At 39.7% G+C, this 15,809-nt stretch overlaps 1 protein-coding gene across 2 annotated transcripts; it reads right to left on the bottom strand.

The window, feature by feature from the left end:
- Positions 1 to 44: 44 nt before the first annotated feature.
- On the bottom strand, positions 45 to 15,809 carry LOC143854473 (pre-rRNA-processing ESF1-like protein). Of its 2 annotated transcripts, XM_077364471.1 has the most exons (9): positions 15,655 to 15,809; positions 14,788 to 14,875; positions 14,124 to 14,628; positions 13,339 to 13,410; positions 12,795 to 13,018; positions 3,681 to 3,843; positions 1,889 to 2,017; positions 902 to 1,602; positions 45 to 547 (listed from the first exon to the last, which is right to left on the bottom strand). In XM_077364471.1, the coding sequence occupies exons 3-9, from the start codon at positions 14,604 to 14,606 to the stop codon at positions 316 to 318; spliced, it is 2,004 nt and encodes a 667-aa protein (XP_077220586.1). In that variant the 5' UTR covers positions 14,607 to 14,628; positions 14,788 to 14,875; positions 15,655 to 15,809; the 3' UTR covers positions 45 to 315. The 2 variants fall into 2 exon arrangements, with proteins under 2 accessions (XP_077220586.1, XP_077220585.1); XM_077364470.1 differs by having other exon boundaries at positions 14,124 to 14,875.

Raw genomic sequence — 15,809 nt, forward strand, 5'->3', positions numbered from 1 at the left:
TTACTTTTGATGTTTTCTGAGTGGTGAAATTTCAGTCTGCTGTCTCTGTTTGGCCTATAAAAAGACCTCAAACCTCACATTAGATGAAAATGTTCGGGTCAAGTACTTTCACATCCTAATTAATTAAATGTTCATTAATTTATATTTATGAGATAACTAAAACAAAATTGACAATAGAAAATCCAGCCAGGCCTAAGTGAGTCAAAGTGAACCCCTAGTCCAGGAGCAATCTACCAAGAGTATTCTCTATCCAACATATCATTTTAGTCTACCAAGGTTAAGGAAAGTGTAGACCAAAAGTCTAGGCTCTTACTTTCAGCTTTGTAAAGTTCCAACCTTTCTCTTAACTGATCGAACTAAGGATGAGAGCTCATGCTTATCTTTCTTTGATGGCATGTCATCAGACTCTGAATGCTTTGCTTTCTTCGACGAAGTATTATCAGAGAGCAACTGAACTTTTCTTGATGGTTCTGTTTCTTCTTCCCTTGATACTTCTCCAGCACCCTTTTGCTGCTTTTGTAACAATTGTCGTGCGTAAGTAGCACTCCTGCAACAACATAAACAATGTTTCTTAATATGAAATGGAAAACGTCATTCTCGCCATTATTTTCTGTTGATTTGTGCATCCACCATCATAGTTTTAAATTTCGACCGAAATATTTCGGTATCGGTTTGGACCAACACCAAAGTGCATGGAATCAGTAAAGTAAAATATTATATTTCAACCGAAATTTAAGGATTTCCACCAAAATTGTCGAAATTTTAGAATTTCAGTGGAAATTTTATGAAAACTAAATATTATATATTTTTACATAATTTCGGCCGAAACCAACATTTAAATCCTTGAGTACCATTAACTAAGAAAATGACCGGGTACGACCAGATATTGTTTGCAGAATACCTTTTGAATTGGGGATCTGTTGGGTCCAAAGCAAAAAGATGAGAAGTGAACAGGGCCAAGAATCGTGGATCATCATGATCAACGGTTGGAAGCATATCATTAGCTGGCATTTCCTTCCCCTTTTTACCCTTAACCTTTTTAGCTTTCAAATTATATCCCTTTAGACCGCGGTCATTCCCCTGGTCATCAGCGAGTAACAATTCGAGCTCCGCTCTACTTGCTTCTTGTTCCTTGTTTGCGTCTGGAGACAGTTTTCTTTCTTTTCGATTCTTTTTAGCCTTGGACTTCTTCAATGAATCTTTTTTATTGCTGACATTGCCATTGATTTCTAAAGGGTCTTCAACAAAGAAGTCATCAGGTTGGTCAGGGGCTTCCGACTGATCAGAATCACTAATATCATCCTCGGATGAGTACTTGGCCCCGTTCTTCCTTGCCTTCTTCTTCTCACTCCTTTTCCTGAGGTACGCCTCCCACACAGTCTCAGACTTCTTGTCCTTTTTCTTCTCAAGAATGCGCTTGCTTATTTCTTCTAGACCAGTATTAAAAGTGACTTCCATATCCTTGATATTATCATCATCGGCATCTGAACCATCTCCAGACTGTACTAGATTACGATACATGTCTCGTTTTTCATCATTCTCATTGTCATCAGTTTCTTCATCATCAGAAGCCAAAAATTCCTTCAACTCCAGCTCAGCGACCTTTAGCAAATATCATAAGCATAAAATCAATAACAGTAGCCTTCTTAATTTTTGCAAAAATATGGAAACCGGGTAAGCGTACAATTCCATAATGAGAGCTAGGATGATAAACCCCAGAAAATGAAGCTCTAAAAAATATCGCAGAAATCAATTAAGAAGGTAACTCAAATCAGTTAAGCATTACAGTTTTCCGAGAATTACAGCTTGATTGTAATAAACTCAATTGGAAATATGGGAAACTTCTAGGTTAACCATACTAACTAAAATTATAAGGGACTTCAACAACCTGGTCCGGATTGAATTTCCGTTTCAAGATCTTCTCACGGTGTGGTTCATCTTCATCCCAGGAAATATGAATATTACTGTGCTGCAGCGCACGAGTTTGGAAATCTAAGCTTTTGTAGTTTGTAGGTGCCTGAAGTGAAAAATAGATTTTGAGCAATTATTGGAAAATAATGTATGAGAACCATCAGACAATTCCAAAATCATAAAGTCACAGATCATTTGATTACAGGACCAGTGGCAAGGTACTGAAGAAGGGTATTTATTGTAGGCATTGAAGAAATCACATTAATGAATAAAGTATTTAAGCCATTCAAAAAAAATGAATAAAGTATTTACAAGGTTACAGGCATTGATAAAAAGTTACAAAGTTATCTATGGCGTGAACTGGTAGAAGCTCTACTGTTTTGAAGGCAAGTTCAATTATTTTTTCTTAAACCATGAGCATAAGTAAAGCAAACAGATTTGAGCATTTGACCTTGTAACCAAGATCAATTCTAGTGCCATGCAATAACAACAGCCAGAAAATATCCAATTTGCTGGGATCTAACTCTAGAATTTACATGATAAATTTTACGTGTCATATGGATGACAAATAGTATTGTGCAAGTCTTTTATGACTTGTCATATTTTATCGGCTGAATCTAGTGAGTCATTGAGACCTATAATTTCATTCTTTCTGTGATTGCATTATACATTTGTTGCACCACATCCAATAGTGTTTGGTGTTACTTATGGAAAGGCTGAAAAGGAGAATGGTTTTTCTCACTTCTATTAGCTCAATATAAATAGCGACAATATATAGGGGTCCATATTGAGAATAGTCAATATAATTTCTTGGAAGGTTGTCTTATATTTTAAAGCAGTATTGCAAAGAAAAAAAAGTTGAACAAGTAAATGGACATCCTTGTCAGAACTTATCCAAGCAAATGAGAATTAGCAGATGCACGGAGGCCAGAATGAAAATTGGCATTGCATTGGGACAATGAGCAATATTCATAAATCTTCAGATGGAACCGAAAATGAACAGATAATATATAATATTCTTTAAACATAACATAGATTAGTCAAATTCTTACTTGCTTTCAGATGAGTGAATATTAAAAATACAAGTCTGACTACAAAGATTTGAGTAGTGTTCACGATTATCACTAATACAAAAATAAATAAAGTGTTGAGAAATCAACACCTTTTGACTCCAATTTGGATGGCAATGGGTCGTGGAAACCAGCAAACTGAACTACTCACATTGTTATAGCAGCACATTTGTTATGCTGGGCCCCACATTCCATGACCGTCTGGTCATAAATGAGACTCTGACAGAGTCACACATACCATTCATTTGATATGTAAGAGAACCACTGGATTATATCCCTTAAGGTTTTGTTACAAAAAGTTGAGGTTGAAAATGCTGGACCCACCATCCCATGACCATCCTGTCATAAATGAATCTGTGACGGAGTCTTATATACGATTCATTCAGTATGCAAGAGCAAGACAACCATGTATAGCCCTTAAGGTTTTGCAATGAAAAGTTGAGGTTGAAATCCATGAAGATGTCCTAAATCTGTGATGTGAAAGAAACTGATTGCAAAACATAACCGAGTTCAAATAAAAATTAAAAAAGGAAAAAACTAGCCAGAAATATGCATTTACGAACATATAATGTTAAGTGCTACAATGTTGAACATTCAAAAGCAACTCTTGAAACCCACACATGCACATGCATGCACCTTGAAAGGTAATATATGCATACTTTAATATTCAATTCCACGAAAAAAGTTAGGGTTGCATACCTCTGTCGCAATGTCACGTGGAGGATGTTTAAATTCTGTCGAATCTGGAATAAACCGCAAATCCAACACATTTGATGTTCTTTCAAACTCAAGTCCATCGCAAGTTTTGTAAAGGCGATCCGCTGTAGCACTTGAGTCGCATTCCACAACTGCATAGTAGTACCTGAAATTTTCATAAAAAAAAAGGGGACAGAAAATTTAGTGCTTCTGCCTGTGGAAAACAATATAGATGGAGTATTGACTTTGAAATGCATATTAAATACAATATAAATCAATGCTTTCACGGCTAACATGCAGGGCGGATAAGTATTACGAAGTTATAAAAGTCTGAAAAAGAATTATTTCATTGCAAAATCTGGAACACAGGATAAAGCTAAGTATATTCAGCTCACAGGCTGCTAGCTTGCGTTCCATTATGTATCCATGAGAATACGCTAGAATCATCAGAAAGGGGAACCAATAAGCCAAATTGCAATTCTTTTGGAGTAAATAATTGGGATTGGAGAAAGTAACTGAGGATTTTATGTAGACAGAAAGGAGATCAATTGAGTAATAAATCAAGGGCGGTGATAAATTCGCACCCCTTTAACATAAAAAAAAAGGGCTAAAGTTAGCCTCATAATTCACGTTAAAGGGGTGCGAATTATCCTACAGGGGGTGCGAATTTATCATCTCCCTAAATCAAAAGGAAAATCAGCTTAATGCTGAAGAATCAAAATCCAGAGCATATAATTACCAGCTAGAATAAGAATCAAACAGATTAACACGGCAACAAAATTTTAAATTTCTGCCAAAATCGATATGGGTTACATAAGTATATTTATATGAACTGCATCTGATGTGTGGTGTATGTACAACTCAACTCAACTCAACTAAGCCTTTGTACGAAACTAGTTGGGGTCAGCTAATGAATCCTTTAGAAAATTTTCATGACGAAGGTGAAACGATCTACCCGGCTCAAATTGACTAAGTCTAATCCTGACATTAGTTGGGTTCGTCTACATGGATCATTTTTTTCCATTCTCTCCTATCCAAGGTCATGTTCTCTGTTATGTTCCTAGCCCTCAAGTCTTTCCTCACTGTTTCTACCCAAGTTGTTTTCGGTCAGCCCCTACCTCTTTTTACTCCCTCAATTTGCCACGAGTCACTTCTTTTCACTGGAGCATCCAAAGGCCTACGTTGGATATGCCCAAACCATCTTAAGCGGTGCTCTCTCATCTTCTCCTCAATTGGTGCCACCCCCACCTTTTTATGAATGTCTTCATTTTTAATTCGATCTAACCTTGTGTGGCCGCACATCCATCTAAGCATTCGCATCTCCGCTACACTCATCTTATGAACATGCTACTGAATTTATGAGGAACTCATCTTCAACCCTCCCTTATCTTGTGGATGTTGTGTATTTGTGATAGACATTTTTCATTCCATGTTGTGTATGTGATTGCACATCTTGGACCATCATAGGCCAAAGGAGGTTGGGAATCAGGCTTCCCCCTCATTGACCCTGATCCAAGGGATTCAAGGGAGAAATCCTTCGGAATTTTTTGGATCTCTTAAGAAAGTGAGATGCAAACCCTATTACTACCCTTCTTACGCCTATCTCAGTGTTGATTTGATGGAAGATGGGCCCCCTGGCCCAATTCTCCTTGATTGGTGGTTTGTTTGTGTGTTTGATTGCTTGATCTTAGATAGTGTCGACATACTGTTTGAGAATTAGGTCCTGAGCTAGGGCATCTTCTGTCACGTTCCCAGTATGGATAACATGATTGAAGTCTGGGTAAAATTGCACTGCCAAACTGAGGAGAAAGGTTCTTGACGATTATTCTTAATTGTTCTTCTTATAAGGGCGTTTGATCATCTGAGAAGCCATCCAGGGCGAAAAAAAAAGCGATTTGCAATGCTCCCTCCCTAGGTCGACGGAAGCCCTTGGGAGGGAGGCTCTCTCTCTCTCTCTCTCTCTCTCTCTCTCTCTCTCTCTTTTGAGCCTCGACCTCTCTTTCTTGTATCTCCCCATTGCTGGCTCTCTCTTGTATCCCTCTCTTCCTTTGTATTTTTTGAGTCTCGCCCTTTCTTTCTTGTCTCTCCCCATTACTGGCAAAAGAAGAGCGGTGGAGGCCAGAACTGGAACCGTGGAGGCCAGATCTGGAGTATGGCATTTCCGTGGTGGCTAGATCTGGGGTCGTAGAGGCCGGATCTGGAGCCAAGAAAAACCGCGGAGGTTGCCAGAAGCCGTGAAAGGCTGTGGGTTGCTGGATCCGGAGCCGTGGGAAGCCGGCTATAGGCGGAGCGATCTTATTTTTTTCAAGCCGTGGATTACCGGATTTGGAGTGGATTGCAAGTTAGCAATGGGGCTGATGGGTTTGGCAGTAGGAGGCTGTGGTTTCCGGAATCAAGATCATGGGTGGTGGCTTGAGGATGGGCGTGGTGGCCAGTGGCAGTGGAGGTCGCCGGATCTTGATGACGGTGGTGATGGCTGAGACTCCCCCAGCGGAGATGATTTTTATTGAGGAATCAAAGGTGAGACTGGGTGGTGATCGCAGTGATTGGTGGTGGTGCGAGTTGGAGGTCGAAGGAGTTCCGACAATGTTGTCTGGTGGTTAGCTATTGTACACGGTGAGGGCGCATGATAGCTCTGGGCTTTTGAATGGGATCTTTGAAAATCGAATTCGGAATGTGGTGGAGAAGTCTGTGTGACGTGGCAGGTCATGATCTTGACTTGGGGGCCCCACAATATGGTATTTTTTGTTTGATTCGATACACTTGAGGCTATTGGGTAATGTAAGGGTAATGGGTTTTCTTTTGGGCCAAGGAGAATGCTCTTGGGTAATTCATACTATGTAAATCTGGTGGGACTACTAGTCCCCATCGTAAATTTTGCTGGTATGAATATATTTGTCAATTTTTTTTAAAAAATCATCTGAGAAGCCTTCCTCCTCCACTTTCTAACAAAGGCAGTAAATGTTTCCCTGGGCTCCTGCTTTAATGCCTCTAGGTCTCGGCGAGTGACTTATATCGCCTCTTGATAGGAGAACTGTTCAATGAACTTTGAGGCAATATCTTCCCATGTCCTAGAGTAAGCAGGGTCTAGAGTGGTCAGTCATTTCAATGCAATACCCAACCGAGACACTTGAAACAGCTTGGCCATTAGTTTATGAGACAACCCTTGCTGTTCAAGTAAGGTTACGTACAACCTCAAGTGACTCCTTGGACACCATGTCCCATCACACTTGATTAAATGCTAGATTTTGAATTTAGGGGGCAGGGTGACGCCCGGGAAAAGAGAAAATTCGGTCATTTCAAGCTTGTTGGGGTTGTGATTCTTCATACTTTGAAAATCGAGGGCTAATTTCTTAACCATCTCTTCGAACTCTTTCTCTTTTCCTGCTCTGGGGAGGCGGAAGACAATTTTCTTCGGCGTATTGCTTGTCTTCAAACTCATCAATCGGAGCTATTACGGATCTCCCAGGGGCTTGGACTATGGAACAATGATTTTGAATCACATGGGTTGTTGAGGTTGAGGCTTTCTCATTAGCTTGACCCTTCAAAAGCATGGTCGAAACGAAATTCACAGTAAGTCGGAAAAGTACCAAACTTCGCCGAAACGTTTCGGAAATTTCGGCCGAAACGAAAATTTCGGTGAAACGTTTCGGAAATTTCAGTGAAATTTTTACAAGATTTCGTCCGAAATTTCGTACCGAAACCAAAACGTTGACCGAAACCGAGATTTAAAACCTTGTTCAAAAGTGCTACTTCTTCGGTCAAGGTGGAGACTTGCCTGGAAAGGTACATAATCAATTACTTCATTTCGGACATGAGGGATTTCTCAGAAGGCTCAGCCATCTGGTTGGGAGGAGATGACACTGGTGAAGGAGATTGGCAACTTAGTCTCGATGACTGGCGAGACCAAACAGGCTTGGAAATAGTGGCTCTCTTAGGAGCGATGGTGAGTGGCTGGGTTATACTCCTTTCATGAAAGTGAGAAATACTAAGTTTAATGAAAGGTAATAAAAAAAAATGCACATTAAGACAAAGATGATGTGAACACATTCTCTTATATTAATAACATTTGAGAGCTGTACATGGAAATGTGAGAGAATAGAGAAGACAACTCAACAACTCAACTCAACAAAGCCTTTGTCCCAAACTAGTTGGGGTCGGCTAAATGAATCCTTTAGAAAAAATTCATGAAGGTGAAAGGAATCTACCCGGCTCTAATCCTGGCTCTAGTTGGGTTCTTCTACGTGGATCATTTTCTTCCATTCTATCCTATCCAAGGTCATGTTCTCTGTTATGTTCCTAGCTATCAAGTCTTCCCTCACTGTTTCTACCCAAGTTGTTTTCGATCTACCCCTACCTCTTTTTATTTCATCAATTTGGCACAAGTCGCCTCTTCTCATTGTCCAAACCATCTTAAGCGGTGCTCTCTCATCTTCTCCTCAATTGGTGCCACCCCCACTTTTTTACGAATGTCTTCATTTTTAATTCTATCTAACCTTGTGTGGCCGCACATCCATCTAAGCATTCGCATCTCCGCTACACTCATCTTATGCACATGCTGCTTCTTCGTGGCCCAACATTCTAAGTCATGCAGCATGTCTGGCCTCAGCTATCTTATCAAACTTTCCCTTCAACTTGGTAGGGATTTTACGGTCACACAAAACACTTGAGGCAAGCTTCCACTTCAACCAACCCGCTCTTATTTTATGGTTAACAGCCTCTTCAATCTCTCCTTCCTTATGTAGAATTGAACCAAGATAGAGAAAGATATCCCGCTTAGGTACCTCCTGTCCAGTCATATTTCCTACATCCTCGTCCCGCCTCCTTACATTACTAAAGTTGCACTCCATATACTATGTCTTAGTCCTACTCAGTAGAAAACCTTTGGATTCCAAAGTAATTCTCCATAACTCTAAAATAGCATTTACTCCAGCTTTGGCTTCGTCGATTAATACTATGTCATCTGCAAATAACATACACCACGGCACCTCATCCAGGATACGCTCCGTAAGCTCATCCATAACTAGTGTAAAATGATAAGGGCTTAGAGCTGATTCTTGGTGCAGTCCTATTGTAATTGGAAACTCACTAGACGTGCCATCCATGGTTCTGACACTTGTTACTACTCCATCGTACATATCTTTAATCACATCAACATATTTAGTAGGCACTTTTTTCCTTTCAAGGACCCACCACATAACACTCATGGGAACCATATTATACGCTTTCTCCAAATCAATGAAAACCATATGAAGGTCCATTTTATTTTCTCTAAATCTCTCCATTGAGAAGACAACTCAACAAGGAAAACAAAATACCCTCGTAATATTAACATTTATTTTGACATTTATTTACAAAGATAAGCTCTCAAGAGTCTGCCTCCTCAACTTTTGCTTTCTTGGCTTTTTGCTTCTCCAAATCATTGTTCAATCACTACTAGTAATCAACGTGTACTTCACCGACAGTTTTCGTGACTATACGGCTTAAATACCTAGTGGTTCCATTCTTCCACGCATCTGCCACAACTCTCGTTGTCTTCGAGCCGTAAATCTCAGGGGGATGGAATGGTGTAGCAATAAAGGTCTCATCCTGGAGGGCTCCATATTGGTGGAAGATTCGCCTGGGTATATAGAAAGGTTTTTTTCGAGACCAAGAAAACGAACATAATCATAACCGCGAAACTCTTGGAAAGCCTCACAAAATCTGGTGTACCTCCAACTACTGTGGTCTAGCTCAAGGGAGCTCAGCCACTCGACCCACTCAGATATACGACGGGTATGAATCTTGCATTTCCATGAGGCAAACTGGAGAAAGGTAACATGTTGGTCTGAAGAGGAAGTGAAGACCCTAAGTTTCTCGCAAAGCTAGGCGTACAACAACTTAGGGCAACCAGTGAACGACTTGCTATGGAAACGAGCATAATCGTCCAGCTCTGCAAATGTTTCAGCCAAAGTGGTAGGGACCGGATTACACCCACGAGAAATTTGATCGGAGTACTGAGGAGGCATTGTTAGATGGTTGGATAGTTTAGGTATCGTGAATAGGCACAAAAACATGAGGGCGTTAAGGCGACAATTTTGAAACTGATTGTCGGTCCGCTTGCCCATGGTAGAAAAGGCCTTAATCATTTTGGTGACGACTACACCCTTGTCGTAATAGAAGGAATCGGTTTGCACAAGAAAGGTGGCCATCAATTTGTTAAACAAAAGGCCGTGGCTGCCCTTAAATGAAGGTTGGAATAGAGGGCCAAAATGGGGAACCTCTAACAAACAACACCACTTTTCGAACGTAGGGCATATTTCCTGTGCGCCGAAGCGGAAGACATGGAGGTCAGGATCCCAGAGACTCGCAGCTGCATGGAGAAGGTTCCACTCTATATCTATGGTATCCATGAAGGAAAGCACGCTGATAGCCAGCCCAACCGGGTCCTTTGGGCAATAAAATGGCATAGAACTCTTAATCCAATTCATTAATTCGCCGTTTGACATGGTGTCTCTCCTGGACTAAAAAAGGGTATTGGTGAAAGAAATGATTAGTTCCTAAATGGATGGTCTCCCAACAGCATGTGCACTCATTTGATGAATATGGCAAGACTCGTAATCGGCCAGAGGAACATGATCCAATCGGGATGAATCAAAGGTGACGAAATGTGGCTATGGACAGGTTCATGATCAAAAGATCGGAAGATAGATAGATCTTGGCCATAAAGATGGCGATCCCATATGGATGAGATTGAGCCGATGATGATGATTGATTGTGTGATAAAGGGGAAACTTATATCTAAGATCACAGGAAACAAAGAAACCAACCTACCCAAGGGTAGGGGTGCAACTTGGGTCGGGAAACAATTGAGGGCAATGCCTCACCTTTCCCTCTCTTGAACTCTCTCTTCTGAATTAAGGCTCCAAATGACATCAAGTGAAGAAATCCAGGGTTTTAAAACAGGACATGCACCCTTATTCCAATCAAGGTTTTAAATCTCGGTTTCGGTTTTGGTTTCGGTCATCAGCGAAACCGAAACGTTTCGGTTTCGGTACGAAATTTCGGACGAAATCTTGTAAAAATTTCACCCCGAAATTTCCGAAACGTTTCGGCAAAGTTTGGTACTTTCCGACTCAATGTGGATTTCATTTCGTTTTCCAACGAAACCGAAATATTTCGACTGAAACGAAACATTTCGTCCGAAATTTAAAACCATGATTCCAATTAAGTGAATGCACGAAAAAAACTGGAAACACAGAGCACTTGGACTACTATTTCAGCAAAATCTAAGTCTTTCCAATCACTCCACTACAGTCCAAGATCTCACTCCGAATGATCTCTTTCATTCACTATGTATTCCCCACATGGAGAGGACAAATATAAATGAAAGAGAAACAAAACAATCACTTCCACCCATTGTCTTTAAGGACTCCAAAGCTCAATGATGAGGCTTGATGATTTCATATGTCCATGACATAAAATTAGAAGGCAGCTCATAGGTAAACAGTTAACTCCTTGTGGCACCCTTTGAACTGAATAGTTTTTTGAAGGTATCTATTTGTCAAAAATAATTCATGTAGAGGGTATTTCTCAGTGTCATCACCAGCCTCAAAAATCAAAGCAAAGAGGGCTAACCTGACCAAGATCTATCCATTAGAGACAACTGTTAAAAAATACACTGATAAAGCAGTCAGATATGAGACACTTATATATTGACTAATTCTCTAAAGCTATCATGGAAATGTAAACTAAGAGGCTCCAAAAGATCAGATGACTTTGCAATTCAGATTCAGAAAAAATAAAAAATCAGATGACTACGTTATGGGCCTTAGGGCTCTATACATATGTCTACCCAACCTCCATTTACCTCAGACCAAATACCTAAGCTACGCTCTTTTCAGTGTCTTAAGTAAAAGATGATCTTTTTATGCATATGGCTCAACGGTGATGGCCCACAATTCCTTAGTCAACATGTCCCCGAAATGTAAGCCACCATCTACAACACAAATCAATGGAAACCGTGGGGATTGGTAAGATTGGATCAATAGAGGGATTAAAGAAGATAAGGAATGAAAATCTGAATGGAAGGAGCACAAGTGCATCTTTTGAGGTCTGATGGAGGCTGTCAGGTAGATAACCTAGACTTACCAAACAGAGCAGCAAGGTGTTTGTTATGCAAGTTCAGGTTTTGTACAAAAGTGGACCCCATCAGAGCTCAAGCACTAGTAAGGGACACTATTGTCGGTTCCTATCTATCTATAAATTGTTGTCTGCAAGGATCACGCTAGAGCTATACACTACAACCAAGGAAAAGCTCGAATCTTTCATCCCAGAACCACAAAGAGGTATGCATGTCTCAAAGCAAACTTCAAATAGAGGTACCAAACAGGAAATGAGAAGTTACAAGCAGAAAGGATTTAAATGTCGGTTTCGGTGTCAATTTCGGCCACAACTTCGGTTTCGGCCGAAATGATGTAAAAAGGTTAATAAAATTTCAGTTTTTAAAATTTTTCCACTGAAAATTTTGAAATTTCAGTAATTTCCATGGAACTGAAATTTTATAAATATCAGTAGAATTTTATAAAATTTCAATGAAAATGTTGTAAAAAGAGATAAAAAACGAAATTTCGCCGAAATCTTGTATGAAACCGATTCCATGCACTTTTTGTGTCGGTCAAAACCGACAACGAAATATTTTGGCTAAAATTTCAGATTTCGGACGAAATTTAAAACTATGACAAGTAGAAGTCAAGATTATACAAATAAAAGAAACGGGAAAAAACATTGAACATTTACTGTGAGTAGCGATTAAGATTTCAATGTTTAAGAAAAATCCTCTTAAGTATGATAGATTTTAATATAAAGACAAGTTTTTTGCATGGATATCATAAACATAGCAACATAAAGGGTGGCACAGTGCACGAGGCTCCCGCCATTGCGGGGTCTGGGGAGGGCTAGATGTACGTAGCCTTACCCCTGCTTTGCAGAGAAGCTGTTTCCGTAACTCGAACCCGTGACCACCAGGTCACAATGGAGCAACCTTACCGTTGCGCCAAGGCTCGCCCTCTATTATAAACGTAGCAACATGGAAACAACAACAAAAAAATAGCTCACTATAACTTCTCAGTGAATCACCTTAGCCTACTCTTCTCATAAGCACGCAACTTTCTTGTGTCAATCTCAGCATCATCATCATCATCATCACTGTGCTCATCGTCGCTATCAAAGAAGTCAGCGGGTCCATGCACGGCTTCATGCTCCATGCGCTTAAGCCCAAACTCAGAAGGATAGACGGCCACTGACAAAATTTGTCCACCTTTAGGGAGAAACGAACTTAATAGTACGTATAAATCAACAGCCTACATAAAATGAAAAGCATTAGCAGCCAGCACAACTATAAATCTCATAGATAATCTTTTTTGCATATAAAGTTTTCTGCATGGGTAATAGTAAGCCCCCCCCCCCCCAAAAAAAAAAAGAAAACCCCCACACACTCACACCCCAAGTGTAAATTCCTGGCTCCGCCCCTGTGCCTCAACATTGGCGGGTCGAAGGACATGTTGAAACGCTATCGCATGACCCTCAACCAAATCTAAGATATCCTCAATAACACAAACAACCCTCCAAGGGAATCCCTTTTCTAATCCAATGACTAACATTGAGAGGGTCAGGCACATACCTTAACATGACTCCAGTCCATATCAACAATTGCAAGTCGGTGAGTTTCGCCCTCAATTAACGGTACATCCTCCTGCTTCCACATAACAAACCAATAAAGTAAAACAAATAATAATCACATCATGTAAAAGATAATAAGCTCGACACAAGCAAGATTGCATCGAACATTCTCAAAGTTACAAAAGTTTTCAGCTTTTGAACTTTGAACATATCAAGTTGAAAGAAACATATGCTATCGATAATAGAAACCACAAACTATTCACATTACAACCAACAATTAAAAACCAATGAAAAATAAAATGCCAATGTCGTTAGCGCACAAATTTCCAATTCCTTCATCCCTCTACACATAAACTGCAATCAGAATAATGTAATAGGTCCCCAATTGCAATTCAAGAATAACCATGCTATTGTTAATAGAAACCACAATTATTCACATCATATCCAACGATAAAAAACAAAAAAATAAATAAGGGGAAATGATATCAGCACAACCATGTTTTAATATTTGCACAAACCCAGCTTGTCTTTTCTTTTTTTATAACCTTTTAATAGTTCTTTAAATACTAAATGCCAATATGGGTTAGCGCAAATATTAAAACATCTTTGAACTAATATCATTTCCCAAAATAAAATGTCAATATCATTAGTACACAAATCCCTCCCTCCTTCATTCCTCTACACATAAACTACAATCCCAATTACAATTCCAAACCCAAATTCCATTTTTTCCCTGTTTTGCAATTCAATAATCGATTATGAAAACAAATATAAACTTAAATTCACCTTATCCGAATCCACGTCCTCCTCAGAATAAATTTCATCACCATCATCATCACTATCAGTAGACGAAGAACCCGACTCGCCTACCAATTCATTCACATCCTCATCAACCGACAGTGATTCCGATTCACTCGATTCGGAATCGGAATCAGAATTTTTCACCAATTTTTCTGCTTTTTCTTCTTCTTCTTCTTCTTCTTCTTTGTAGTAATGGAGGAGAGGGTTTTGGGTGTTTTCTTTTTTGGGTTTTCCTCTTTTGTCGAGGGCAGAAGAGGAAGAGAAGTTTTTGTCAGAAAACATGCGATTAAAACGAGAATCAATTGGGATTTTGGATTGGTGTTTGTGAGGTAGTTGGAATCGAGGGTCGGAATGGAGAGAGGAGAAACGGGAGTCTGTTATGATGTTATCCTGCGCACACCCTTTGCCTCTGCCCTTGTTTTTGTTTTTCATCTTATTCTTCTTCTTGTTGTTGTTTTCGTTGGTCATGGGAGCAGCTTAACCTACGCACCTGCGCAAGAATAGTCTAATGTAGGAGTGCTCTGTGTGTTTTGGGTTGGAGACGGCGAAAGTTATATGAATGCTCAGTTCTCTTGTCGGGAAAGGAAAGGAAAGGGAAGTGAAGGGAAGCAAACTGACGTGGCAGAAAGGAAAGTGAAGGAAAAGAAACCTGATAGAAAACCTGTCAGATGAGTGTTTCGTTGCACAGCGTTGCAGGGAAACTCAATAGAATGAAAAATCGACAGTAGGATGATCACCTGCAAAAGAAGAAAAAAAAGCATGAATAACAAGAAAAAATCATATTTGTGGAACCCTAAATCCACCCAAAATCAAATAGATCAGGTGTTCAAATTAATAAAACCAATTGAGTATAATACATGGAGAGTTCAGGGTCGAGTGTTTCCTTCATAGAACAAAAATTAGTCCAAGAAAAGCAACTAAAAAATACATGGGCCAACCAACAACAGGAAGACATGAAAAATACATGGAGAGATTTGTGAAAAATACATGAAAAAAAAATACAACTGATTTTGCAATAACCCCACAAATACAAATAACCAACTGATTTTATCATAACCCTACAAATAACCAATTATCACTACTATAAACTGATTGTAACAACCCTAGCATCCAAAAAATGGAGAGGAACAATCAGAAATCCTAACTAAATACCCAAAAACATCAAATGGAGAACTAGAATAAGTTGATTTTGCAGTTTTAGAAACCCTTAAATCTGTTTTAGAATCCATAAAAATAAAAAATCAGATTTCTGATTTTTAGGGTTTTATTGCTCACACCCATACTCGTTCAAAAAAACCGAAACCCTACAAAATCTGAAACCAAAACCCCTAAACCCTCAAAATATGTACATAAGAAGAAGGGGAGTGTTGAAAAGAGAAGAAGAAGAAGATATCTCGATCGAATCGACCGAATCAGAGAGAGATCGAGCGAGAAAGAGAGAGAGATAGAGAGAACCAGACGAGAGAGAAAGAGAACCAGACGAGAGAGAAAGAGTGAGAGAAGGACAGAGTCTTACCGGAGAGGAAGGCCGGAGGCGACGAGGTGCAGCGGTGGCAAGGAAGGAAGACGAGAATGAGTTTTTGTCGACGAAAACTAGGGCAAAAGACGGATTTTGGAAACTAGGGAGAAAGTAAATCAAAAGAACACAGCAGAAGCGTTTTGGGAGAAGGG

This window comes from Tasmannia lanceolata, unplaced genomic scaffold (assembly GCF_043159265.1).
Source record: "Tasmannia lanceolata isolate RefF3 unplaced genomic scaffold, GAP_Taslan_0.1 ptg000020l, whole genome shotgun sequence".
Taxonomy (NCBI): domain Eukaryota; kingdom Viridiplantae; phylum Streptophyta; class Magnoliopsida; order Canellales; family Winteraceae; genus Tasmannia; species Tasmannia lanceolata.